Here is a 26,029-nt window from a genome sequence, read left to right on the forward strand (position 1 = left end):
TCGTTTTGGTTTTGGAGAGCTGTGCCGTTTTGGAGGCAAGTGACATTTTGGACCAGGGTAAGCAGGCAGCAGTAGGATATATCGAGGCTGTGTTGTGAGATATCTCTTTTCCTTTCTTCGTTGCTGAGGCACAGCAAGGAGGCGTGAATTCTCCCCTGCAAATTGAGGTAAACAAACAACCAGGAGAGGATTTGGCTGGGGCCAAAATAAATAAATAAAGTTGGACCAATAATAAATGGCAGGTAGTTAATGTGGGGGGTCAAATAAGTCGTAAAATAGTGTTGCCGCTGTTTGAGGCTCTTTATGCCATTGAACCATACATAAACGAGCGGAGGCAGACATGATAGTTCTCTTAGTTTCGTTATACCACACACCCCAACACAGGGCAGTGACATCCTTAAAAACCAGGTCTTCATAATGAACCCCTACGAGGCAAATCCAGATAAGATCCCAGAGTCGGATCGCTTTGCTGACGTCCCGCTCTATGGTCGCTACTATCCACGGCCAGACGACTTCAAACCAGACCAAAGGCATTGCAACTCTACCACGCCAGAATCACTGGAGTACTGGGAAGGGGTACTGAAGCTATGTGATACCTCCGTCCGAATCTACGAAAACACAGACGGAGGCCGCGATGTCTTTGCACTTGGTAGTGTGATTGTGAAGTCTAGCCACCTCAAGACCGAGCTCAAAGGGAGGCGCGCATGTCGCGATTATTCGCTGGCTGATGCGAATGAAGTCAAGGCTACAGCGTTAGTAAGAGGGATTGTGAAGGATATAGCTATCCCCGAAATATATTTTGCAGGAAAGGTAGGTGCCTGTATATGAGTTCCATTTTCTTTTGCTTTTTTTTTTTATTTAGAAAAGACCCAGTCTAATGACGGTAAAATATCAGATTCGCGATCGAGCTGTCCTGGTGCAGTCACGCATCCCGGGCGTTGGCTTGAATATCGCCTGGCAGTATCTTGAAGCAGACAAAAAGGCGTCTTTCAAGGAGCAAGCAAGGGACTTTTTGCGCCTCTTGAACGCCCAGAAATCTCCCTTTTGCGGGCCATCATACGTTGTACCAGATTCAGAACCAACGGCACATCGGGGGATCCAGGAAAAGGAAGCTGATATCCTATTCCAGAACCCCGACACTAGCGATCTTGGTCTGATGCACAACGATTTGACTCACTCAAACATCATTGTCGATAACGATAGAATTGTTGGCGTCGTGGATTGGGAGATGGCAGGATACTTTGGATGGGAGAGGGCCGCAAAGGTCCACATTTCTATCAGATCATTGACCAGAGAATGCTTCGCCCATTTGGACCTTGACGAGGAGTTTCTTCTAGATATCATATACTGGAACGACCTGTATGAGGCGGATCACTGAGACGATTAACGGCATGTCGCGTGCTAGGTCTGCAATGTGCTTCTTTTGCATTAGATAACAACCTTCTTGTTTGTTAGACACACCTAGAGATTCGGACCCAACGGGCCGAACGGTTAATTGCAGAGTAATAACGTCTTAGACTCCTTACTTAAGCGTGGTTACTTGCGTGAAGCAGTGGCTGGCTGTATGTAAGTAACCCGAATGTCCCTACTGGATCAATCTTCATCCTCAGCAGCTCGGGCAGCCGAAGGCCGTGACCTCCCCTGAGGCTGCTGCGACGTGATTGCGCGCTCGCCAACAAAACAGTCGCCGGTCCAGCTGGTCTTACAAACGGGACAAACTTCAGCTTGTTGCAGCCGGAAGAAGTTGCGGATGCAGTTTTGGTGCAAGCGGCCGGAACATTGACGGTTCGGGCATCGTTGACCCTAGCAAGTGCTTGTCAGCATGCACGGCAAGAAAGAAAAAGAAGGGAGTACATTGCAACTGTGGCCATACCACAGTGATAATTTCCTTGCATGCAAAACACATCTTAATCTTATCGTTTCTGGGTGTGCCTTCATTAATGTCGTCTTCATCATTGTAAGTTTCAACCAGCCACCCGCGCAATTCCATTAGTGCTCGGGGGCTGAGGCTATAGTACGACTGGCGACTCCTCTCCAGCCAGCCTTCGGCTACCAGCCGTCTCAGCATGTCTTCGGCATCCTTCATGCTCAACGGTTGCGCTACACCACCTTGCGAGGTTGCCTCCGACTGTCTGCGGTTGGCGTTGGAGCTGGTTACTGTGCGAGCAAGTCTGACGGCTTCGATAGAAGAAACGACCATTGCTTCACAGCGGGAAGTATTGTTCGATTCGAACATGGCGTTGAGCAATCGCTTGACATAGGCGATCTCGTCCGCGGTATATGTCGTGGCGAGTTGCATCAGTGGATCACTAGTGGTGTTTATGAGGGCATACACCCGGGTCTGCTGGGTTTGATGGGCAGTGCTGCGTATTTCGAGGTCAAACGCTGATATGGCCGTGTTGGTTGCAGCAATGTAGGTGTTCAGGTCGGTCTGCGTGATGTCTCCAGGCAAGACTTCCCTTCCTTCTGCAGCATTCAAAGCCATCAGCCACAAGCAATCCTCCAGGACAAACCGAATAGCACAAACGTACCGCTCACAGTAAATATGGCAGCGAGGACAGGTTTCGCCTCTTCCAGCGTCATCGTAGACCGCGACATGAACGCCTGCAGGAATGCGCGGTGGCTGTCATTATATCCATCGCCGGGGCCAGACATTATCTCGGAAGTCGTATCTTCTGCTTCTCCTTTGTCTTTCTCTTATTCTCCGTCTTCCTCTTCCTTTTCCTCTTCTTCTCCTTGCTTGCCGATGATGTTAATTGCTTCAACTTCTTCAACTTCAAATTTAACCAAAAACGGACGCGAAAACGCGGAATCACGTGAGGTGTCTTTTGCAGGGAAAATAAAATAAAACAAACATTTCTATCTTTTCATTTAATATTAGTATGAATCTACGTGTTAGATATGAGAAACATTGCTCTAGATACCCTTGAGAGAGCCTGTATAAAAATACCTTGGCTATGGAATAGACATCAAGATGACATCTAATAATTCTTATCAAATCGACACAACCAAACATCAGATGAAATGTCTTGAGAATATCCTAAAGACATGAAAATGATCATCAAGGCGCAGAGTATACGAGTATCCGCTATTAGAGCCTGCTTCGAGGAGCATCTCCTTCAAAGCCAAGCCGACTCACATCGACGCTAGGCTTGATGCCTGAGATCATCTCCGCCATCACTTTGCCCGTCCCCAGACAGAGCGAGATGCCCCAAGGGCCATGTCCGGTCGCCATGAACAGTCCACCAGAAAGTCGATCGGTGGCCCCTGTGATGGTATCCTGCAGACGAGCAACGATGGGAAGTCCGGACTCGATGTATGGGCGGAAACAGAGAGACTCCCTAACCAGTTCGAGGTCGTCGACGTTCTCCGCATCCGGGTCTTCATGCGGACGGCCCATCAGTATGCGAGCAGCCTCTCTCACGCGAGCTAGCTTGTCCCTTGTCATCAGGCTCTGTGCATCAGTGGCTACCTCCGGCAGCGGGATGTCCAGCCCATTCAATCCAGCAAGATATATCTCTGCGTTGGCTCTAGAGAAGATTTCTGGACTGAACCCACACGATTGCGGATGAGTGGTGAACACTGCATGGCCCTTCCCGCCGTGGGCCTCCCGCTCCTGGTGCAAGGTATGGCGAGGAGAGCGGAAGACCAGCGAGTACCCTGATAGCGCCAGGACCGGGATATGTGCTCTGGACAGAGGGAAGAGAGTGCTGAAGGCTCGAGGCGTCCACGGGCCGGCAGCAAATACGATACTGGTGCATGGAAGGTTGAATTTCATACGTGACTTGGTATCCTCGATAACTACCTCATGTATCGCTCCCGACGCTGGGTGCTTGATCGTAGATACCGCCCGAGCTGGGTTGTGGACCCGTACGCCTCGCTCGATACATCTGGCAAGCATAAACTGGCATAGCCGTAAGGGATCTCTGCAGCAAGATTTCCCATCACCTCCCGGTTAGATGTGTGTCATCTACGTGTAAGAGTATCTCAGGACAGAGGGGTTCAACTAACACTTGTGCAACTGATCCCTCCTTACTGATCCTTTCTACCGTACCGCCTTTCTGCTTCGTCAACCATGCTGGCGATGGATCTTTCCCGTCTGCCATTGAGCTGTCTTCGTCCTTGTCCACCACTGCGGCTTCAGCACGACTGGCTCCCCGACGAAGCCAGTCGTCACCCCTCGCAGTCTTCTTCCCGTCTGAGCCCTCGACCTGAAGGCTCAACGCACTACTCTGTCTGTACCCCCATTTCTCGGCCCCGTTATGCTCGGCCGCAAGCTGTTGGTGCAGGTCGAATGACAGCGCACCCAGTGGCTGTAGCTGGGGAGCAAACCAGTCCCTAGCAATAAACCCTGCTGCGTATCCTGATGCACAGGCGAACAGCTCTTCAGAGGAGTCGACGATATGGATATCTCCTGGCTGCCTTCTCTGTATGTTTGGATCAGAAAGGAAGTATGCAATGGACACGCCAATTATTCCGCCGCCAACTATAACGGTGGACATGTCTGCTGTCGAAATCTAGGGGACCATATGACGTTTCTGAAATCTACCGACTGCATGAGTATATAACATGTTTTATATAGCCCCAACCGAGTCTTCTACGATATTCTACTACCCCACAATCGCATGACTCAAGTCTTATCGGGTTGGAGAAGAGAGGGTGAGGAGTAAAGGAAATAAACTTGGGAGTTGGAGCATGAAAAGGGTGGAAACATTGCTTGAGCCAGATGGAATTCTGCTACCGGCGTCTCGGCCCACTGGAACATCCTACTTCTTGGGTGCATTCGTCCGAGAAGGCCGGCCTAGAACCCGCTAGAAGCTGCAGACATCGCTTTAAACTAGACTTCTACTGGCTTGTCTTTCACGTAATGTGCGAACGGGTCGTTCCTCCAGTCCACATTGCGCACATACTCCATCCCTTCACTCAGTTGATTGCTCAGTACCGTCCCGTACACCGCATCGAGAAAAGCAAACATCAGGTCGATGCCCGCTGAAACCCCCGATGATGTCCACACGTTCCCATCAGCCACCCATCTGGCCTCAGGCACCCATTTGACCTTCGGACCGCTCTTGATGACCCTGTTGTACACCTGCTTATTGGTAGTCGCATGTCGCCCGTCTAGGATTCCCGTCTTGGCGAGGAGCTCAGATCCGGTACAGACGGTCAGGACATACCGAAGGCTTGGATAGGTGTCTTTGATAAATGCAAGTGCCGGGCCAATGTCCGGGGCCTCGGTTCCAAATCCGCCGGGGATGAGGAGCACGTCGAGTGGCGGTGCGTTCTTGAAGGTATGCGTGGGCATGATGGCCTCTCCAAACGAAGATCCAAACTTGTTTATCTGCGTAGACCGAACCTGGGTCGAGACTGGCTCCATTTTCTCTGCGATTATGGAGAGATTCAGCTTCCGGGTCAGTGAGAACAAGTTTAACACATCGAGAGGGCCAAAGACGTCCAGGGATTGGAATTCGGGGAAGAGCAAGACACCAAAACTCGATGGAAGGCCGTCATCGGCAGATGGGCGTAGAGGCTGAGACGTATTATCAGAGAGAGCTTTGGCAGTGGTGGCAGAGGCTGCCAGGACCCAGATAGCTGAGGTCATGAGATGCATGTTTGGTAGCCCGATTAAATTCTTCTCTTGACGAATGGTCTAAGTTGTCAGATGCATTCTCTCCCACCGTGGGAGGGAGTGACCCGGCCACTTTTTATATCTCAGCATTCGACTGCGAACAACGGCAGCTGGGTCGTTGGATATGGGATATCCCGACGGCCTTTGTCCCACTTCTCACCGCAACCGTATACGGGATGACTTGCACGGGGTTCGTGCGATCGCTTCGGATAAACAGCTCAGACGACGCAGGTTGGGTCAGGAAATCGGTATAGATTTTGCGTTCGCCTCTGTTTCGCGATTTGTCCGACCCATAACAGACACACCTATGAGGTATTATTCTTTGAGAATATGCCGATTCTAAAAGCCCTTGAGCACGACTGATATCAAAAATATGCTCAATTGTTCATGGGTTGTATCACAAAATAGTTGAAGAGCGGATTAGGCATCCCCGTTCCATATTTTCTATTTTATGTACAGCAGTGCCTTTGCGCTGTTGGTGGAACTTTGGTCCTTCGCATTGTGTGTGTGTGGACTAAGGCGCGCCTTGGGGTCGTTCTGGCAAATCTGGTCTGCGTACCAAGAACCTCTTACAGGCAGCCACGATGTCAGCATTATATTCCCATAGACAGTCTCTATCCGACATCTACAGAGTACACTGGAACAATGGCAATGCAAAAGATAGCTCTTGTGGGTGCGAATGGCAAGCTGGGCCCTGCAGTGCTCGACGAGCTGCTCGCTTCTGGCAAGTTCCAGCTGGCGGGCGCGCGCGGTAAAGGCTGGGGTGAAGCATTTAATTCCTGCAGACTTTGGAAGCTGTGATTCTCAGGACACAAACGTCTGCGGGCTGGCCCCTTCATACGCTAGGAAGGACAGTGTACGATAGCACCTCCAGAAGCTATCAATTCCAGAAGCTATTGACTGAGAGTGGCTACCAGTTCTTCTAGACCAACTTGGTGTGTGGTTGTTTTAACTTGAGACTTGCACCGCAAAAACGCCTACCAAAAAGCAAAATATAGATCCGTAGTAATTAACAGTTATAAGCCCCAGGCTGAAACCTCCAATATCAACATTTGTATCACCATAGCCCGACCGTATGTGATGGCATTTTATGAAAGCAAGCCTGAAGATGACGGCCTTCATTCCGGACAGGCTCTATGTCTGCTCTGTACCCTTTGAGATGGGTAAGATAGGGCTGCTGTAGCCTGAGCGGTAACTATTTAGATCTCTCATATTTGCCATCACCAGTACCTTTGTTCTCTGCTGGCCGAAGACCCTCTATCCTGCAAACACTTTGATACACCTTGCGCTTCCGTACTATATAGGGATATACACAGCAAATTACTTGGCCTGTCTGTCTCGTAGTTCAACAGGATGAGAATAGATCAGCCGCTACGGCCAGCCGTAACTAATTAAACGGATTAGTTATAATCCGGATAACTAGTTAACCTAATACATCCCGAATATCTGCCTTGGAAGGCTTGAAGTCAGCAATTTATAGCTCACCTGCCATGGCATGTTATGAAAATGAACCTGAAGGTGTCGGCTTTCATCTCGGACGGACTTTATGTCTGCTCTGTAGACAGATAGCAAACCCTGGGTCTTTTGTCCTCGGTTCGCTCCCTTGTCCCCGACTGCGCTGAGTCTCGCTAACTATGCTCATAGATTTACGTGGAAACAAAATTACGGTGCCTGAGTGTGAACTACCATGTATACGATGCCTAGTCGTCCCAAGTCTAAAGTTGTGGACTCATAAGCTGTGCTTTGACCTTCTGAGAGGCAGCTATAAGTCCAACAAACCCACGCTTGATGATTTACGGAAATTCGGAGATGCCGTTAAACCCCTGTACAAACCCCTAGATCGAGAAAATATTGACATTGCATCTTCATGGGAGGGGCTCTTTAGCTGCCATACAAGAACTATTATAGAGAGCAGTTTCAGGCTAAATTTGTTAAAAAGTTTACCAGTAGAGATCCAGATCATGATCTCGGACTTTATCGGCCCATGCTGGTATTTGATAGTGCTTGGTGAGACTCGCCGGTTAATCGAAGTATTACGAAATCCTCGCAAGAGTCAATGTGAACGACTCAGCTTGACAAAGGAGGTCTATATCACCAGGATAACTTATCAGGGCAATTCCTATATTACAAATATCAGCAATATACCACTGGAATCACAGTCTCTAGATACTTCTACTCAAGAGTGTCTAAAGCTACCAACCCAGGTTAAAAGTCTTATTATATCTACAGATCATATTGGCGTACGTCGTCTACAGTTTGTGGATGGAACTTCACATCCATCAGCGGACGAGTCGCCATGGTATGAAATTATTAAGCTACCTGGCTCATGTCAGGAATTACAAGTTATTAACGACGTAAGCTATCTAGCTCTAGCTCGTTTACGACTGGCTAACCTCTAGTAGGGGCTATTCATTAGAAACATGCGGGTCCCTCAGGATAAGGTATACGATGTGACCAGAACTTGGAGCTCCCCTTACCCGCCAAAATTTGAACCATGGAATACATATCGTGTTGATAAGGGCCGCCGTTTAGACTATGTGAAACTTGACGATAACAGTATTCAAGGTCTCCTTGTTTGTTGTTCTCGTGTCACAAATGGGGGTTTTTACGCTTTCTCTAATACATCAAGACCGTTCAAAAAATTCGTTATCTCAATGACCCAACGTATCAAAAAGACCCCTATTTTTTGGATTTTTTTCCCGATTAATACCGGTGAATCAATTGAGGCGGCTTGGGTTCGAAGACTTAAAGATTGTCACGGACGCTCTTCCAACCCCATATTAGTTGTGAGTCCAATGCGTGCTATTTGTCTTCCGGTACCTAACTCACTTAATAAAGATTCAGACTACTTACGGAAGAACCGCTACATTCGGACCTCACCCACCCGCTGAACTCCGAGAGCTATACGAATTTCACCCTCTAGTAAAAGAAAACGATGGAGTTATCTCGGGGATTTTCCATAACGGATTAGATCCAGAGTGTGAACAAATTTCAGAGTTTGGGGTCACCTGCAACAAAAACCACCGTGTTAGAGCCACAATGCCACAGCCGCCCATTGAAAAATACGACGCACCCTCTATTCCTTCTCGGGGGGGCTCACCAGCCATGACTTGGTACTTGACAAAGGCCCCCCTAGAGGGTCTACTGCGGGTACGAGTCTGTAAGGATCAGGAAAAGCCGCATAATCCATGCATTGGCTTACTGCTATATTACAAATGTGGTCGAGTAGAATCGCTTGGGCAAATTCGGTGGGACCGGGATGTTTCGCATGAAGCCTTTTCTCCTATCTGCATCAGGAGGAGCAATGTTAACGGCAAGGGCTACATTAAAGACGTTCAAAGAAGCTCTGATTGCTCTAGGGCTAATGAACGAAGCAACGAATGGCAAGAACTACCACAAACCGGAACTCTTGTCTGGTGGTTTGGTCATTTGGGTGATGCTATAAATATATACAACGACTAGCGCCCTCTGATACTATATGCTAGCATTATTAATCATGGAATAGTTTTCGCTGACTCTGTCTAGGTGTATGGTTTGACAGTTCTCATCACGTTGAATGCCCGATTGAGCAACGCTGCATCGGACGAATGTAGCTCGACATAATCTCCACGCTCTGCTAGATCATTTGAGCCGAAAAGAGGAGTAAGATAATCGTCGCCTCTTTCGTACCGCCATGCCCGCCCCTTGGTGCCGAACGAAGTGACTGCATAAACAAAGCTTACTGCCGAATTCTCTTGCTTCCCAAGATATCTCATACAGGCTTCCACCGCTTGATGTTCGGCATCCTGAACATCCTGAGGCCCCGCATGCATAGCTTTTGCTTCGTGAAAGGCGAGAACTGCAATAGAATAGTCCGATCCCAAGTATTTTATTGTGACATCCACTCGACGGCGTCCACTACTCTCAGGAGGAGATTCAGAGACCACCGATTATCCCTTCTCCCAAAAGATATGTTTGCTCCACAGATGGGTCCAGACGGCCACGGCAGCCCATTCGCTAGACGGCTTCTGCTGAGCCTCCGACCACAACGCATACAACATCTCGTCCGTAATGAGAGACATCGTAGTTCAATCTAGCAACAATCAGCTAAAGTACAAACCAAGGCTTTGGATATTTAATACGGAGGACATACCGCAATATTGAATGAGATGGTATAGTGTAGCAACGCTGAACATGATCCACAGAGTATTCAGAATCGAAGAAAAATTATAGCTCGACATATAGGGCGTCATTATAGCTTGTAAATGGGGTATAAGACAGCAGCATGTTGGGAACTGGGGGGTTCGCCTTCCTATTCGACCTTCCCTCAGTTTATCTGGAGCCTAGAGCCATTCATTAGATGCAAGTCTTCGTCTCTCGCTTGATATAGTTAACATAGTTCACCACGATGGCCGCTGCCACTTGATAGGCCATATTTAAAAATTCAAGCCCTCGCCTGTCTCAATAGTGTATAATTGATGTCGGTTGTACAAAACGTCACCTAACTATATTTGACTTCCGCGCGGCTAAATAACTAACTAACTAGTTACCTAACTGAGTTAGTTCCATTTCTATCCACGTCGCGGTTGGATCACCAGCGCATGAGCCTTTGATCCCGAATGGCGAGGTTATATAAGGCTAATCTGTCTCGATAGTGCTTTTCTGTGGGATGCAACCATATATTGATATCTATACTTTTACGTCAGAATCGACCCCCCTCACGAAGGAATACCGAGGTGTTGATCCCTTTCGACGTCTATCTTCCAACGGCTGCTGAGATTTTGGAGATGTGCACCACGGATGATGAGCATCCAGCGGGACTCCGCTTTTCCTTCGAAAGCGCCAACATTTTGGATTAAATATGGCTATGTAGCCTATTGGAACGAGGTGCTTGCTCAGGCCATGGCGCACCGTGAACTCTGAGATGCTAGGCTCTCGTGTTAGACTTATGGTAAAAAGACATATATCGCCATGGAATATATATCCTGGAAGATCTAGATCCCAACTACTAGAAGGTACCTCAGAGCAGGTAGAGAGGGAGGCGGTTTACCGACAAGTGGCATTCGCCTTTCAAGAGTTCTATCGAGTACCTATTCCCCCGGAGCCTCGCCCGGCCGCCATTGATGGTGGGGTGTTCGAACGCCTAATTTTCCGTGATCACGACGCCCCGCGGTCGATCAACTCAAGCAACTTTTCAACCTGGAACGTAATAATACTAACATGATCGAGAAAAAAATACACCTAATCTTATAAAGTTTTTGCAAAATGGCAAAAAATGCGAGCCTAGGATTCAAGGCTTATCACGCGGGCCTATGGTATTCAGTCGCCCAGATATCTAGCCTAACAACGTTATCATCGGTGATGATGGTCTTTATAACAGTCATTGACTTCGCAGGGGAAAGCATTCTTCCATCCAGCTTCGTCAAATATTCAATGGCCATTTTATTGAAAAAACCCGAGTACAATATTTGCTCTGGTCGACGTCCCTAACACTGAGGGGATTGATAATATGAAGGCATTATTTGCTGCTTCCTTCCAGTCAACCGTCTGCTCAGGTTCCTTTGCACGGCAGGCCGACGTGCACCGGGTTATGAAAACCAAGTCCAAGTATTGGAGCCAGTGATTTCTTAGGTTTTGTCTTCGTGTTGTACACGAGCATGCCAGCCTTTGGGTTATTTTTTTTAGAAGCATTAATGGTGAACGAATGGTGCATGCTAAGGAAATAAGCCGTCTATACATCGATCCATTACCTCTGTCTTTACACGTCGTATTTCTCGGGGTAACTTGCTGGCTCTAGACATGGGGATGGGCATCGGGTCAACCACGGCTTCAAATGATTGCTCATCACGGGCCGATAATCATATATGGGGGCCTTAAGGGTGCAAAAAGGTGTCATTTGGGCTCTAGAAACCCTATACGCCAACTGGGAAGAAGGGAATTGTCCGAAGGGCCACCTTGGGCTGCCGGAAGAAGATCTCGATGATCATCAGTTATCTTGACCCAGAGAATTTCCCCTCCTCCTTAGACACATGTGAAACGGCACAAACATGAGCAGCTACATGTGGATTAATGTGTAGTTCTCGTGAGATATGATAAATGTCAGATTGCTAACAGACAGCCCTTGGTATGCCAGAGAAAAAAAGAAGCAGAACCATGGCCGGGATAGACCGCTATCAACGTCTTGATGACTTGGTCAATTGACTACCTTTTTTACTGCAGACAAGCGGATACTTAACCAAATAACGATTTCCGTTTCACAACGCATAATTCTTCCGCCAGCCACATTTTATCATGTGCGCAACCCTGAGCCGGCGCCGCGAGTTACACAAATTTCAAACCGAACCAAGTGTGGGCAGCTGGAATGGCTCCTCTGATCAGATATGTAGATATTTGCTTATTTCAACCCCGTGCCAGCAATATCTTAGATCTATTGAGGGTCAAATCTGACTTCTTCATCGGCCCTTTGGATGTATGAACTACCAGAAGAGTTCAGTTATATATCGGACGGCCAGGGCGCTATAAACATGGCCATTCAACTCCTTAACCCTTTATTAGTTCATTCTATTTCCGGTTATCGAAATTCCCCGATGAAAGGGCCATCCTTGGAAGTAATCTGCCCACCATGTACAAAGAAGGAGATTGCCGACCTCTCCTTACCCCTGAGCCTAGCTCGGAGTCTCAACCAGCTCCAAGCAATAAGAAGGCTCTCCGCAACATTGAAAATGTGACAGTCCCTGAAACCGCAACGTACGGAAGGAACATAACCTGCGCGGGCGCCTACATCCTCGTCATGTCCCAGATGATCGGCTGCTCTATATTCGCAACGCCTGGCAGCATTGTTCGATCGACCGGGAGCGTTGGCGTTACTCTCTTGTTGTGGGTAGTCGCTGCAATTGTCAGGGCTTGCGACCTGGGAATATATACAGAATATGGATGCATGCTACCACGCTCCGGTGCTGATAAAGTCTATCTCGAGTTTACATACCGTCGCCCAAGATTTCTTGCCTCCACCTTATTTGCAATTGCATCCGTTGCTCTGAGCGTGTCTGCGACGAATTGCATTGTCTTCGGACAGTACATGTTATTTGCTCTCGGGATGGAACCAACGGTTGCCTCCCAAAGGGGATTTGCGGTCGGTCTCCTTCTAGCAGTATGTATAATACACGGATACTTTTTAAAACTCGGCATCCGGATCCAAAACTTCCTCGGGTGGGTGATTATATCCATCGTCGCTTTTATGATATCCACTGGCCTCTATGTCGTCCTTTTCCAAAAACGCCCAACCATCGCAGGATCCCCTGAACTACTCTCTTGGAGTGGTATATGGGAAGGATCCAATTGGGAGTTTGGTGTCCTTGCCACCTCTATGTTACAGGTTTCTAGTTCATTCTCTGGCTTATGTACTACGAATGTCGTGCTCAACGAGGTCCAAAACCCGGTCAGATCTGTCAAGGTCGTGGGACTATTAGCATTTGTGACCGTCTGCATTCTGTATGCGCTCATAAATGTGGCTTATTTCATGGTGGTGCCAATCGAGGAGATAAAAAGAAGTGGACAGTTAGTAGCAGCATTGTTTTTTGAGCGTGTTTTTGGCCCGGGATTTGGGAAAACCGTCCTTCCTCTCCTTGTTGCAATATCTGCTGCTGGGAAGGTCATGGTCACTGTCTTTACTTCGGTAAGTGGCCTTTTATAGTTTTTATAACTTGGTCATCCGCCAACAATGCTATCTCTAGGCACGAATAAACCAGGAGATAGCAAGGCAGGGCTTTCTCCCATTTTCTCGCTATCTTTCCTCCTCAGAACCATTCAATACCCCCCTGGGAGGAGTGGTTGTCCATTTAATCCCGTCTATGCTTACTATATTACTCCCTCCTCCGGGGGACATATATAACTTTATTCTTGATGTTCAGGGGTATCCTGGTGAATTTTTCGGCATTGCCATCACATTTGGTATTATTCTGCTAAGATGGAGGCGACCGGAACTACTGAGGCCATTTAAGACATGGCTACCGAGTGTGTGGTTACGGCTAGTGGTTGGCTTTTTACTTATCATTGCTCCCTTCTTTCCTCCACATAACGGACAAGGGGATGTGCACTTTTTCTATGCTACATATGCCATCGTTGGCGTGGGCATGTAAGTCTTTCAAAGCCTCACCCTACTCAACGCAGTGTACTGACCTTGTTTCTTAAGAATCGTTCTATCGGTTGTCTACTGGTGGATTTGGACCGTTGTCATTCCTAATCGGAATGGCTATCAGCTTGAAGAAGAGGTTGAAATTCTTCCAGACGGGACAAGTATTACACAGCTGGTGCATGTTAGCAAACTGGATACACGGTCCTGACGAGGAGTTCTATCATATTATACACATCCCTACGCCTTTGGAATACCAGGCAGCATCCTTTAGGTCTGCATGAGCATGAAATAATAATAGTTATAAATCAACTTTGGTCAATGGCCTCTTTATCATTATAGAAGCAATGTCATATTTTTTTTTACTAGTAGTTACCAATGTTTATGATACTAGCCCACTAATACCTGGTTAACCAATGCTTCTGCCTATAAAATATTGTCTATATATAGATGTAAGCTTGTCCACTGATGTAACTCTAGGTTGATTTCTATCGGACATTGACCGCTAGTCCCCAGGGGCAAAAAGGCCTAATATCCAATAGGTACTATTGGTACTATGTGTTAAATGAGTGCGAGTCTAACCACGGTGGATAATATAATCTAACAATTTCACTTTGAGAACACAGTTGGCTGAAAATGTCTTTATCCCTGAAGGGTTCTTTGAGTGTGTTGCTCCTCGCAAAAGGTGGAAGTTCCTAGCCCACTAAAGAACTTCGCACTATAAATTTGGTTATTTTCACTCACTTCTTCCTTTTGATCAACCATATAATATTATAACAAACATCTTCTTGCACACGAGAAACCAACCTATAAGCCATTAAGATGGGCAAGACTGTTATCCTTACTGGTGCCTCTCGCGGTAAGCCATGATAGAAACGCGTTTAAAGGTTGTACACTAGATATGCATCTAACTAACCTGCCCGCACTTGTAGGTATCGGCTTAGCTATTGCTAAGTATCTCTTACAGGCGCCACATTTATGTAACTTGGTGCTTGTTGCCCGCACTGAGGCTCCCCTGCTGGAGCTCAAGGAGAAACATGGCAATCAGGTCCAGGTTGTCTGCGGTGACGTCTCTGACTTCTCGCTTGCTCGCGAAGCCGTTGCCCAGGCCCTTAAGTCCTATGGCAGACTCGACGGGTTGATCATCAACCACGGCGTCCTCGCTCCTGTTTCTAGACTCGAGCAGGCTAACATTAGGGAATGGATGAAGGCTTATGATGTGAACTTTTTCAGTGCTTTGGAATTTGTAGGTCTTTTTCTCTCTCTCTTACAAACAAGCTGCTTTTATTCTCAGAGCTAACCACTACATATAAACAGGTGAAGCAATGTATCCCACATCTTCGTCTGGCTCGTGGCCGAGTTGTCTTCACTTCCTCTGGTGCAGCAACTGGGCCTGTCAACGGTTGGGGAATGTACGGCTCCTCCAAGGCTGCGATGAACCATCTTAACATGACCTTGGCCCATGAGGAGCCCGAAATCATCTCTGTGGCCATCCGCCCAGGAATGGTCGACACCGACATGCAACACCACCTCAGATGCCAGCACCTCGGCATCCTCGGGCCCAAGGATAGCGCCAAATTCGTCAACGCACACGAGGAAGGCAAGCTCTTGAAGCCGGAGCAGCCTGGTACCGTCATCGGAAAGCTAGTCTTGGGTGCTACAGAAGACCTGAGCGGTAAATTCATAACGTAAGTTCCTGCCTTTCCCTACTTACCCTTCTCTACTTACCCTTGTGTTCATTTTTTACCCTTTTTTCTTTTGTTACTAACAAATCCCTATGCTACAGTTGGAATGATGAGGCCCTGGCCAAGTACCAGGCATAAGATTTACACGATACCTATATTAAGACTGAGACCAGATGTTAGTATGCAAATACTCTTAAAGAATAAAAAAGAATTGGTCGCAAGGAAAGGTCATAGGAAATAGCTCAGTCGAAAGGTTAATGGATACACATTGTAAGCATCAGATGCAAGGCACCTTAATATTTAGCATGGAGTGAAGTTTTTTCTTCATTGCTGGTTGCCGGGGGTATGGACATGGAAAGCTCAAAGGAATACACAACATACCATCAACTAGTTAGCACCTAGATAGGAAAAATAGAGAGAGAGAGAGCTGGTTATGTTCAGTTTTATTAAAAGGCCCTTGCATAAGGACTAACTATCGAGGGATATTGTTCTTTCTTAGTACTCCAGGACTACAGTCGAGTATCTAGAAGCTTTCAGCTAGTTAGCATTGGAATCCTCTAAATTTTACATGAAGAATTGATAACAAGAAGGTATATTGGCTCAGGAGTCCGTTTGGCTAGGACAGGTAAATCACCATGTAAATGTATGATAGGGGCGACAACAAAGTTCATCATTGTGAATAAGAGTATATGCGTGCGAAATAAAATGAAACCAGCAAGAAATACATACCTGAAGCATAGTCAACTTGTGGGAAATCTGGTTGTTTAGATGAAGATAAAAAGAAGAAGTTTGTGAAGTTTTCTTGACTGAAGAAATTTTTTTATATATTTTTCTCTTGGCACAAAAACGGAAGAAAGAAAATCCGATATGCTGAGTCATCTTAATATTAGGTAAGGCAGAAAGTTAAAAAGTCGATGAAGTCGATGAAAAAGAAGTAAATAATGATAATATCAGATCTACCATCTTGAGCTATCTTACACCTGGTTTTCTACTATATCATCTCTATCGCCTGACTGGCTTAACGCTGTTTACTACCATTACAAGATGTCTGACCGAGAATTTGGAGGTAAGCTCGACTGTACAACTCGATTTCCACTCTGCGAGGAAGGATGCAGCTAACTTGCGACTGGTAGGAAACGATGACCTTTCACTGCCAAAAGGTAACATGACCCGTTCTTGGGTCCGGCGGGGATTGTTTCTCGTAGTACGTCGAGAGGCATCGGCCGTTTAAATCTATGGAAGCAGACAGCATTCCCGCTCTGAAAGACTATGAAGCTAACTCAACCCTCTCTTCCAACAGCTACGGTGCAGAAAATAATAACAGAGATTCTACCGCCTTCCTCCGGGCAGACTTTTGCGAAGGATGCGCGAGACCTGCTCATAGAGTGCTGTGTTGAGTTCATAACACTCATATCTTCCGAGGCAAACGAGATCAGTGAGAAGGAGGCGAAGAAGACGATCGCCTGCGAGCACATCGAAAAGGCGCTTACCGACCTAGGGTTTGGAGACTATGTTCCGGATGTGCTTGCTATTGCGGAGGAGCATAAAGAACAACTAAAGGTACGAACTGGGGAACTCTACACATAAGTAGAATGAAACCTGTCCCCCTTCCCCTTCTCTCCTCCGTAACAGGACCTAGAAACTGACCCTTTTCGTTCCACAGACTCGAGAGAAGCGGACAAATAAGATAGACCAAAGCGGAATGTCACATGAAGAACTACTACGGCTCCAGCAAGAGCTTTTCCGCTCTGCGGGAGAAAAGTACAACTCGGGGAGCTAATGAGCTTATTCTGTTACCCTAACGCTTGTGTTTATGACATTTCTAATGATATGGGATGAGTTTGACTGGAGTTTAACGGAATATCTTTTTGTGCCTTGGTTTTGCTTTTGCGTGGCATTGCATGCTGTGTTTTTCTTTTTAAACCCCCCAAAGACGTACATGTTATACGATCAACCCTCTCCTCGTACCGCTATATAAAGCTCTTAAACAGATTACATATTTCTAAAATATTATAGAAAGTCGCTGTCCTGTGGCTTTCTCAACGCTGATACCCATCACGTGATATTCACGTCTCGGGCCAAGACTAACTGCAAAATGAAGCTTTTAAAAGAACGGAAGAAAATCAAGTGAACGAGCAGGAAATCAAGGACATCCCAACTAGGGTCCTTTGGCTGTTTCTATTCTATTCGAACTGCTTGAAGCCGGTCGCGGAAAGGTGCTGCTAACACTGCCGCATCAACCATTGGGCTCTGCCAGCTGTTGAAGGCTTAAACTACCAGTGCGACGCTGCGGAGAAGCTGCCCACCATGCCGCAATTCAGCAGTGATAACATCTTGGTAAGAAGTTGTTGCATATAACTGTGGCTCTCTGGGTTGTTATACAAGATACATGAACGCTAATGCTGTAACTTTTGACCAAACAGCTTATTTCGCCTGGGTCGCAAGTCACACTCGCCCAGCTAGGACTACCAGAGTCCTTCACTCCGGCGCGGTTTCGGTTCCCGACGCGCATGTTCCCAGCAGAAAAGAAGGGAGAATGGGAACCGCACAGAATACGTGGACGAGTTGTCACCGTCAAGAAAGTCGGGTCACCAAAGGCCCCTGCGGCAGAGAACTCTACGTCATCAAGCGAAGGAGAACCAGCGGCTGAGAATACGGACAGCTCAAAGCAGGATGTAGAGATGAAAGACGCGGCTGAAGACAAGGCGAAAGATACGTCTACGACGGGGGAAAATGGGGAAAAGGCGGCTGTCGAGAAAACAGAAGAGATGACTGTGTATGAAGAGGATACCAGATCGGACGAAGGCGCGGTGTATGCGCTACGCAATGGAGCTGTTGCTGACTGGTCCTGCTTCTTCGCGCTTCTAACACATATCTACAACACCCTAAGCCCGCCTTTCCATACGCCCATGATAATAATTGCACAACCAGCTTGGACAGCTGGTGACCGAGAGAGACTGACCCAATTCGTGTTCGAGAAGTTTAAGACGCCGGCGTTTTGTCTGATGGACTCAGCTTTGGCTGTTTGCTATGCATACAATACCCCTAATGCTACTGTTATTGACGTGGGCCATGGCAAAGCAGATGTCACAGCAGTAACAGATTTTATAGTGAATGAACAAGGACGAGGAATAGCTCTAGAAGGATGTGGTGGTCAAGCTTTGACTGACAGATTACTGGAGCTGCTGGGACCCAAGGGATTCACCCGTGATATGTGTGAGAAATTAAAGCAGAACCCAATATGCGAGATATTACCACCCGGTACCCCCTTGCCTAAAGACAACGGACCAGAATCCGCAAGTCAAGGCCTCGCCAAACAACTTCCTTCCACCACTCCGGGTATGGGCCCGGATATGCCTCGAAACCTAGGCGGTGGTGAAAAGGAAGATGACGAAGGCGTGCTGGATGTTGCTAGCATTGTTAGTAAGGGCAATGCTAGCGAGTTCATCGCGAAACGGGAAAAGGAAAAGGCCGAAAAGGCTGCATCCCGGAAGGGCCAGGCTGCCGAGTCTGCCGCTGCCAGACAAGCCCGTCTCCCGAATTCAAAGAAAGCGAAAGCTACTTTCCACTATGAAGGGCCGGTGAAACCGGAGTCCGCCCAAACTCAGACTGTGAGACAAAAGAAGGACATAGAAGTCGGAATAGAAAGACTCATGGCAGCAACACCTCTTGAATCCTGTGCTGACGAAAGATGTGGCTATGGAATCCTAGAGACATTAGCCGCTCAAATCCATCATACTATACTCTCTGTACCAGAGGCCTCAAGCCGCAGCAGCCTGTGGGATTCCCTTGTCATCCTTGGAAACGGCAGTAAAATAAAAGGTTAGCATCTCGATCCGCTCCTCTATCTCTCTCCCTGTTATCCATGAATTAACAATCACAACGTGCAGGATTCCCACAGGCACTACTCTCTACCATCACACAAAAATACGTATTGTCCCCGTCATCGGGGACTATCTTTACATCTGAGATACCTTCAACCTTCTCCACCCCACTAGCCACGGGTGCGAACACACCTGCTCAACCCCAGAACCCAGGTCCTTTCCTTCACCCTGCTGCCCATGGTGTGAACCCCTTACTTGTTGCTGCCACTCACTCAAATAACCCGGGAACACCTAACAACCTGAATTCGAATGCTGCTCTGTCCGCCGACCCAAACATGCTACCGTACCATAAATCGACCGGCCACTCACAAACACCTACGGGTATCAAACTCCTCAAACCTCCAGAATATTTCCCTGAGTGGAAAGAACAAGGTTCAGGCGGTGCAAGCGGCCCTCTTACAGGCACAAACTCACCAGCAAATCCAGACGCGAACAGTGGGAATTCCGCAACTGGAGTAGCCTCTGGCTCCAACAACGTCGGCATGGAAGAAGCCACATTCCTTGGAGCACAGGTGGCTGCCAAGGTGATCTTTATCGTCGATCAGGGAGCTAGCAAGGGGTATCTCAGCCGTGTTGAATACAATGAAGTTGGCCCAACTGCGATTCACAAGTATGCTTTGTAAGGTGTCGACTTTGATGTCTCTTTTGTCTCCGATATGCTTGTACTCGTAAAGGTTTGGTCAGACATTGGAGTGACGGCGGCCATAGTTCTGGGTAAATTATCTTATTCTTCTTCTACTCTTCTCTTCTTCTCTTCTCTTCTACTCTTCTCTTCTATTTCCCTTATACTGTTTCTCTTACATCTATACACGCTAGTCCATATAAGGCTAGCGCATTTTCTTATCGCCCACAACTTTGATAAAGTCTAAAAAGTTGTATTTTTTTTTTTTTGGTCAAAAAGTTCGAAGTTCATTTCATTTTTTGTTGTGCTCACAATCGCAGAACGAAGGGTTCGAGTTGAACAGTCCATGCCTGACGAGTTTATCTGGGTGTTGATAGAAGGAATTTTTTGAGCGCAAAACCTGGTCACATCACAGAGCAGGCGGGGTCCGGATACCCTGCGTCGACGGAGACGCCTTAGCTTTCCCCTCTGCCAACATGCCGAAATCTACGAAGACAGCGGCCCCTGAACGGCGACATATCCCCTTAGCAGACGAGATAGCCTCTTCAGGACATTTACGCACAAAGTCGGGCAAGCGGAAATCAAGATCAGAGGACGAGACACAGGATGACCACTACCTCGATTCGAAGTCCTCTAAGAAGATTCTGCAGATCGGAAGAGACCTGGCTGATGAGGATGCTGCTGAGACCAGGGCTGCTGCGGAGGCTGCAGGTATCGATCTAAAGACGAAGGCTGCGTTTGACTTCGAGTCACGGTTAGCTGGTGAAGACTCGGATTTTGAGGACGAAGAAGATGCAGCTCAGTATGATGATGCGCAGTGGGAGGATGAAGGGGAAGTTGAAGAAGTGGTATGGCTTTGTGGTCTTTCCGTGCTGTGTCGAGTTGCAATTACTTGCTAACATGTCTCCTTTTTGGTCTGCAGGAGGTTGATCCTAATGACCTAGACATGTTTCATAAATTCCTACCACGAGACGAGGAAGACCCCATATTCCACCCTCGTGAGGGGGACATGGGAGGTAATGGCGAAAGTACCAATTTAGCCGATCTCATACTCGAGAAAATTGCAGCACATGAAGCTGGCCAGTCTACTGAGCCTCTTGTTCTTGGGGGTGGTGCCCCAGAAGATGCTATTGAGATACCAGCTAAAGCATTAGAGGTCTATGACAAGTACGCTGCCCCATGGATGCAACAGTAAACCTAATACCAATCTAACCTATCGGCAGAGTCGGTTACCTCCTTTCTCGTTATAAATCCGGCCCCCTCCCCAAGCCGTTCAAAATCTTACCCACACTTCCATATTGGGACGCTCTACTCTCCGTCACAAAACCGGAGACATGGACTCCCAACGCAATCTATGCTGGCACCCGAATATTCATATCAGCAAAACCACATATTGCTCAACAGTTCATATCCATGGTCCTCTTGGAGCGAGTCCGTGATGATATCAGAGAAACGAAAAAACTACACGTACATATATACAATGCTCTAAAGAAGGCCTTGTACAAACCTGCCTGTTTCTTCAAGGGCCTATTATTTCCTCTTATAGCAAGCGGAACCTGCACTCTACGAGAAGCGCAAATAGTATCCAGTGTGATAACGCGCGTATCGATACCGGTCCTTCACTCAGCTGCAGCTCTGCTCCGATTATGTGAGATTTCAGCAGAACAAACAACTTCTTCTTTCAATGCAGAGGGTACAGGCGCCACCAATATGTTTATCCGTGTATTTCTAGACAAGAAATATGCCCTCCCGTATAAAGTCATTGATGCCTTGGTATTCCACTTTCTCCGGTTCCGCACCACAAAACCTACGGACGAGAGTGGTGATGCAAACATGGATGGGCCGGGGACATACTCGGCAGCCGCAGCGAAAGATTATAAACTCCCGGTCCTATGGCATCAATCCCTTCTCGCCTTTGCTCAACGTTATCGAAATGATATCACAGAGGACCAGCGCGAAGCGCTACTTGACCTTCTTCTCTCTAATGGGCATAAGGATATCGGGCCAGAGGTTCGAAGAGAGCTGTTGGCGGGCAGAGGGAGAGGAATTGTTGTACCGGAGGCGGTCGAAAATAACGGGGGCGACGATACTATGGATATGACCATATGAAATACACTGCCTTGTATAATGATAAAATTCACAGCCGTTTCCAGCTTGTTTGAGGTAAAAAAACGATTCATGTCACACCCTGGCATAGAGTTATATACCAGAATGCTTTTTTTTTTTTAGCATTACACCCATCATTATTACTACAGAAATTTATCATACAGTATAATAAACTCATTCCATGGTATGACTCAGCGCACTCGGCGTATCTGATGCTCCGTCCATGGCCATGCTTATAGGGGCACTTGCTACACTCGCTTCTCGTAGATTCGAAGGAGCTGGCGTAGAGGCATTCGTACCACTAGCTGCATGAGTAGCAGGCATATCTAATCGCCAGCCAGTACAGAACGCATCCACCTCGTCAACAATATCCGCCACTATGTCCTCACAAATCTGATCATTGAATCTGTCGCCAAAGGGCTTAACATCCGGAAACTCTTCAGTAGGAGGGCCAATGAACCAGGGAGCCTCGAATCGACAGTCCACTGCTCCACCATTATGGCAGCTGACAGTTGGATAATAGCCGATCATGCCATCATCAGCATTTTCTCGCTCACCTATGCCCAGGTTATTACTCGCCTGTGCGAAACGAGAAGCTGGTGGGAGAAAGGCATATAAGTTTTCAAAGGGGGTACCCATTTTAACGCCATTCTTGAAAATAGTAATGCTGGAGCCTGGTAACGTTCGAAGGGATGCGTCTTCTGCATTGCCTGGCGAAGGAGGGCCATATGTAGGAGTCTCTTTAAGGTTAAATGCATAGTCACGAAGATGCTTAGAGGCAAACACATGGCTTTGCTGGTACATAAAATCAGACTTCAAGTGGAACGGGATTCGGTCTCGAATGAAATTTATAGGTGCTGGTAGTGGTGATGGATGGTCTACATCCATCTCATCGCCTTCAGCTGGTGGATCATATGTCCCTTCGACGACCTTCTTGTGCAGTTCCAGCGGCGGTAGAGTGATCAACATGCCAATCACATCGCCCTCGCAAATAGATTCGTCCTTGGGGAAGAAATATTCGCATCGCATCCGATTAACAACCTCGCCATTAACATCCCGAATCCCATAGCCATAGCAGTCAACGCCAACGTTAACATCAAGGTCAGCCTCCCGGCGCGCAAACCCTAGTCGTATATTCCCACGAGCAGATGGCCCTGGCTGTGAATCTCGAATCACCCCGCTTACTACCTTGGCTTCGTAATAATATGTTCCCTCGCGTGCGCAAACATTTGCTCGGGCTGAATGCCATGGGTCATGCGTACTTACTCCTCGGCCGTCTTCTGTGAAGATGATTGAAGTTGGGGAATCTTCAAAGCTGAATCGTGAGTGGTACGGCGGGACGTCGGTCTGCCTGTATTTAATGTGTGGGAATCTTGGGTCTTCAATTGCATATGTGTACCTGAACCCATTTCTGTTGCTGACTCTGTAGCCATCATTTCGTTAGTGATACACTCGAAGCAACCGTCCTCATAGAAATGAGTAAACACATACTTGTCAGCAATTTCATAAAACTTATATGACTGGCCAAGGACTTCGGAATACTTTGTAGACGACAGGTTCATCTGGCGTGGCTTCGGGTGCAGCACATCGAATGGACGAGGGTCGGCGACTGGGATGGGCATAAGCATTGGTAGCTCTAGAGATGGAATGGCTGAACTAGAGGAAGAGACTGTCGTCTTTCTCTCGTATCCTCCATCACCGGTATCCTGACGTTTAGAGTCATGTTTCTTTCTGTTGTCGCGTTTCGTTCTCTTCGCTTTCTCCCTTGTCTTCTCGCTGCCGGCGGTCATTTTAAATATCGAGAACTGCAGCTCTGTGGGCGACTTAAGATTCTACTTGGGAATATAAGAGAGAGACACTATCATTACAAAATAGCGTGACCAGCATTGTTCCGTCTGTGCAAGTACTTGAACGTTGCTTGACACAGAGACGTCTTTTCTTCTCAGCGATATCAAAAACGCCGCCGTTAAAAAGCAGTTGAAGCCAAATACACATCACGTGATATGTGTTTTTGAGATCAATAACATTACGATGTACTTAAATACATAAACCAAATCAATAGGAGATTGGTGATGGACGGGATTACAGGTTCACATCTTGTCCATGTTCTCGAGAATCTCTCCCACGTCTAGAACCATGTTATCGTCTCCAAACTGGCCGATAACTTGTATTCCTGCAGAGTCTATTAAACTTGGCCGCCCTGGAAGTTCACTTTGGAATGACACAGGAACGCTCAACGATGGAAGTCCTGCGAGGCTGGAAGGGACCGTAAAGACGTCATTTGTATACGCTTCAGTTGGTGATGAGTTTTCCAGGACTTTTATGGTTGGGGGAGTTGATGGAGCTGTAGGACAGACGAGGATGTCAACCTTCGTATCAGTTTCGATATCTTTGTTAGAGCTAGCGTCCTGCTGGTTTGACACTGTAGACGGTGTATGTATAAGCGGATGCCGAAGGCGGAAAACAGAGTTGAAATCCGATTGAACCAGTCTCCTAACCTTCTGCGCTTGAATGAAGTAATTATCGATTTTATCTGCACTAAGCGATAGTGTTCCTAGGAGTATTCGGCGTCTGACTTCAGCTCCAAAACCCATTCCACGGGTATTTGAATATAGGTAGTCTCCTGCATTGTCCGCGAAATCGATATCTCTAGTTCCATAGCGGACACCATCATATTTCGAAAGGTTTGACGAGGCCTCTGCCGGGGCTAGAACATAGTACGCCGACAAAGCTTGTTTGGTAGCTGGAAGTGAGACAGGGTGTATAATATGCCCATGCGACTGAAGGTGTTGAAGTGTTCGCTGCCACGCAGTTCGGACATCAGAGCTTAATTCGTGAATATTATACTCTAGGGGAACTCCTATTCGCAAGCGATTTTTTTCCCTTGACACTTTTTTCACGGTATCCAGGATGCGTGACCGAGTGGTTGGTGATATGCTAGTTGGATCACGATTGTCATAACGGTTTACCACATCTATGTAGGAGTTAGTTACAAGTACGTCGCCGCAGGGTATATAGATGGGATCCCACCAAAAATACTACGGATAGTAGAGGTGTCCGTTCCAAATATCCCAACAGTATCAAGCGAGTTCGCGTACGCCACTACTCCCCATCTAGAAATCAGCCCGTAGGAAGGTTTAAATCCAAAGATTCCCGTATATGCTGCCGGGAGGCGCACAGAGCCACCAGTATCAGTCCCTAACGCCCTACTCAAGTTAGCATTGCATTAAATGCCATATGTTAACAGGGAGTTGACATACGCATGACATTGACCTGTGGCGACTGCAACCGCACTCCCTCCCGAGCTTCCGCCAGCTGAACAGTACTCTTCCGCTGTTCCGCTGTTCCTCACAGAGCCAAAGTAAGAGTGTATAGAATGGGATCTTAAAGGGAGATTAGCATCTGAGTGTCCCCTATAAGTTGTCTACGCAAGAATAAAAGAAAGGAACCCACCCCATGCCAAACTCATCCAGATTTGTCTTCCCAGCAACAATAGCACCTGCATCCTCCAGTAATTCAACCACCGTAGCATTAAAAGGGCTTGTAAACTCTTGCAAAATCGCAGATCCGCAGGTAGTCCGCAGCTCGTTAGTACAGATGTTGTCTTTCACGCCGATAAGTTTACCGTCCATAGGGGAAATTGTAGTACCTATGTTAATCCGATTGAAATCAGCAAAAAGGGCCGGGGAAATGGTAATAATAAAAAGATTGAATCAGGTATCTCACCATCATCCCGTCGGCTGTCCGCCGCCTGGACTCGATCTCTCCATGACGTAGAGCGCTCTAAGGGAGTAATAAATGCATTCAGAGTCGCAAACGTCTTCTGATTAAGTAGACATTTCTCTGCTTCGCGCAGGAAGGACATTTATCCTCCTATTCTTGAATCACCTATAAAGTAGTTTGTTGTTCTCGAATTTGATAAACGGGAGGAAACAAAGCTCCATCAATATCTCATCACGTGACAAATTAGGGTTGAATATACAAAAAAGCAGCGAA

The 26,029-nt window shown here is 47.3% G+C and overlaps 12 protein-coding genes across 12 annotated transcripts; 6 read left to right on the top strand and 6 right to left on the bottom strand.

The window, feature by feature from the left end:
• Nucleotides 1-417: 417 nt before the first annotated feature.
• MCYG_02759 (conserved hypothetical protein) lies at nucleotides 418-1,378 on the top strand (the record flags this gene model as incomplete). The annotated part of the gene is made up of 2 exons (XM_002849779.1): nucleotides 418-810; nucleotides 863-1,378. 2 exons carry the CDS (start codon nucleotides 418-420, stop codon nucleotides 1,376-1,378), a joined length of 909 nt encoding a protein of 302 aa, XP_002849825.1.
• Nucleotides 1,379-1,593: 215 nt separating this feature from the next.
• On the bottom strand, nucleotides 1,594-2,655 carry MCYG_02760 (conserved hypothetical protein; the record flags this gene model as incomplete). Its single annotated transcript, XM_002849780.1, has 3 exons — nucleotides 1,594-1,803; nucleotides 1,874-2,466; nucleotides 2,532-2,655. 3 exons carry the CDS (start codon nucleotides 2,653-2,655, stop codon nucleotides 1,594-1,596), a joined length of 927 nt encoding a protein of 308 aa, XP_002849826.1.
• Nucleotides 2,656-2,697: 42 nt separating this feature from the next.
• MCYG_02761 (FAD dependent oxidoreductase) lies at nucleotides 2,698-4,502 on the bottom strand (the record flags this gene model as incomplete). The annotated part of the gene is made up of 3 exons (XM_002849781.1): nucleotides 2,698-2,859; nucleotides 3,140-3,926; nucleotides 4,012-4,502. The coding sequence occupies 3 exons, from the start codon at nucleotides 4,500-4,502 to the stop codon at nucleotides 2,698-2,700; spliced, it is 1,440 nt and encodes a 479-aa protein (XP_002849827.1).
• A 335-nt stretch (nucleotides 4,503-4,837) lies between these two features.
• On the bottom strand, nucleotides 4,838-5,608 carry MCYG_02762 (ThiJ/PfpI family protein; the record flags this gene model as incomplete). The annotated part of the gene is made up of 2 exons (XM_002849782.1): nucleotides 4,838-5,353; nucleotides 5,432-5,608. 2 exons carry the CDS (start codon nucleotides 5,606-5,608, stop codon nucleotides 4,838-4,840), a joined length of 693 nt encoding a protein of 230 aa, XP_002849828.1.
• A 1,979-nt stretch (nucleotides 5,609-7,587) lies between these two features.
• On the top strand, nucleotides 7,588-9,088 carry MCYG_02763 (conserved hypothetical protein; the record flags this gene model as incomplete). Its single annotated transcript, XM_002849783.1, has 3 exons — nucleotides 7,588-7,980; nucleotides 8,029-8,412; nucleotides 8,471-9,088. The coding sequence occupies 3 exons, from the start codon at nucleotides 7,588-7,590 to the stop codon at nucleotides 9,086-9,088; spliced, it is 1,395 nt and encodes a 464-aa protein (XP_002849829.1).
• Nucleotides 9,089-9,147: 59 nt separating this feature from the next.
• MCYG_02764 (conserved hypothetical protein) lies at nucleotides 9,148-10,039 on the bottom strand (the record flags this gene model as incomplete). Its single annotated transcript, XM_002849784.1, has 3 exons — nucleotides 9,148-9,464; nucleotides 9,759-9,948; nucleotides 10,010-10,039. 3 exons carry the CDS (start codon nucleotides 10,037-10,039, stop codon nucleotides 9,148-9,150), a joined length of 537 nt encoding a protein of 178 aa, XP_002849830.1.
• A 2,188-nt stretch (nucleotides 10,040-12,227) lies between these two features.
• MCYG_02765 (high-affinity methionine permease) lies at nucleotides 12,228-14,020 on the top strand (the record flags this gene model as incomplete). Its single annotated transcript, XM_002849785.1, has 4 exons — nucleotides 12,228-13,280; nucleotides 13,339-13,739; nucleotides 13,797-13,900; nucleotides 13,926-14,020. The coding sequence occupies 4 exons, from the start codon at nucleotides 12,228-12,230 to the stop codon at nucleotides 14,018-14,020; spliced, it is 1,653 nt and encodes a 550-aa protein (XP_002849831.1).
• A 538-nt stretch (nucleotides 14,021-14,558) lies between these two features.
• On the top strand, nucleotides 14,559-15,559 carry MCYG_02766 (short-chain dehydrogenase; the record flags this gene model as incomplete). Its single annotated transcript, XM_002849786.1, has 4 exons — nucleotides 14,559-14,595; nucleotides 14,669-14,982; nucleotides 15,054-15,424; nucleotides 15,523-15,559. The coding sequence occupies 4 exons, from the start codon at nucleotides 14,559-14,561 to the stop codon at nucleotides 15,557-15,559; spliced, it is 759 nt and encodes a 252-aa protein (XP_002849832.1).
• A 906-nt stretch (nucleotides 15,560-16,465) lies between these two features.
• Nucleotides 16,466-17,201, top strand: MCYG_02767 (class 2 transcription repressor NC2; the record flags this gene model as incomplete). Its single annotated transcript, XM_002849787.1, has 4 exons — nucleotides 16,466-16,487; nucleotides 16,555-16,581; nucleotides 16,722-16,981; nucleotides 17,085-17,201. 4 exons carry the CDS (start codon nucleotides 16,466-16,468, stop codon nucleotides 17,199-17,201), a joined length of 426 nt encoding a protein of 141 aa, XP_002849833.1.
• Nucleotides 17,202-17,728: 527 nt separating this feature from the next.
• On the top strand, nucleotides 17,729-21,122 carry MCYG_02768 (bystin; the record flags this gene model as incomplete). Its single annotated transcript, XM_002849788.1, has 6 exons — nucleotides 17,729-17,758; nucleotides 17,845-18,486; nucleotides 18,655-19,243; nucleotides 19,420-19,864; nucleotides 20,343-20,775; nucleotides 20,850-21,122. The coding sequence occupies 6 exons, from the start codon at nucleotides 17,729-17,731 to the stop codon at nucleotides 21,120-21,122; spliced, it is 2,412 nt and encodes an 803-aa protein (XP_002849834.1).
• A 1,085-nt stretch (nucleotides 21,123-22,207) lies between these two features.
• Nucleotides 22,208-23,823, bottom strand: MCYG_02769 (Set1 complex component ash2; the record flags this gene model as incomplete). Its single annotated transcript, XM_002849789.1, has 2 exons — nucleotides 22,208-23,456; nucleotides 23,525-23,823. The coding sequence occupies 2 exons, from the start codon at nucleotides 23,821-23,823 to the stop codon at nucleotides 22,208-22,210; spliced, it is 1,548 nt and encodes a 515-aa protein (XP_002849835.1).
• A 300-nt stretch (nucleotides 23,824-24,123) lies between these two features.
• Nucleotides 24,124-25,898, bottom strand: MCYG_02770 (DNA polymerase IV; the record flags this gene model as incomplete). Its single annotated transcript, XM_002849790.1, has 5 exons — nucleotides 24,124-25,007; nucleotides 25,073-25,239; nucleotides 25,294-25,446; nucleotides 25,487-25,682; nucleotides 25,760-25,898. The coding sequence occupies 5 exons, from the start codon at nucleotides 25,896-25,898 to the stop codon at nucleotides 24,124-24,126; spliced, it is 1,539 nt and encodes a 512-aa protein (XP_002849836.1).
• Between the last annotated feature and the right edge of the window lie 131 nt (nucleotides 25,899-26,029).

Source organism: Microsporum canis, genomic scaffold (assembly GCF_000151145.1).
Source record: "Microsporum canis CBS 113480 supercont1.2 genomic scaffold, whole genome shotgun sequence".
NCBI lineage: Eukaryota > Fungi > Ascomycota > Eurotiomycetes > Onygenales > Arthrodermataceae > Microsporum > Microsporum canis.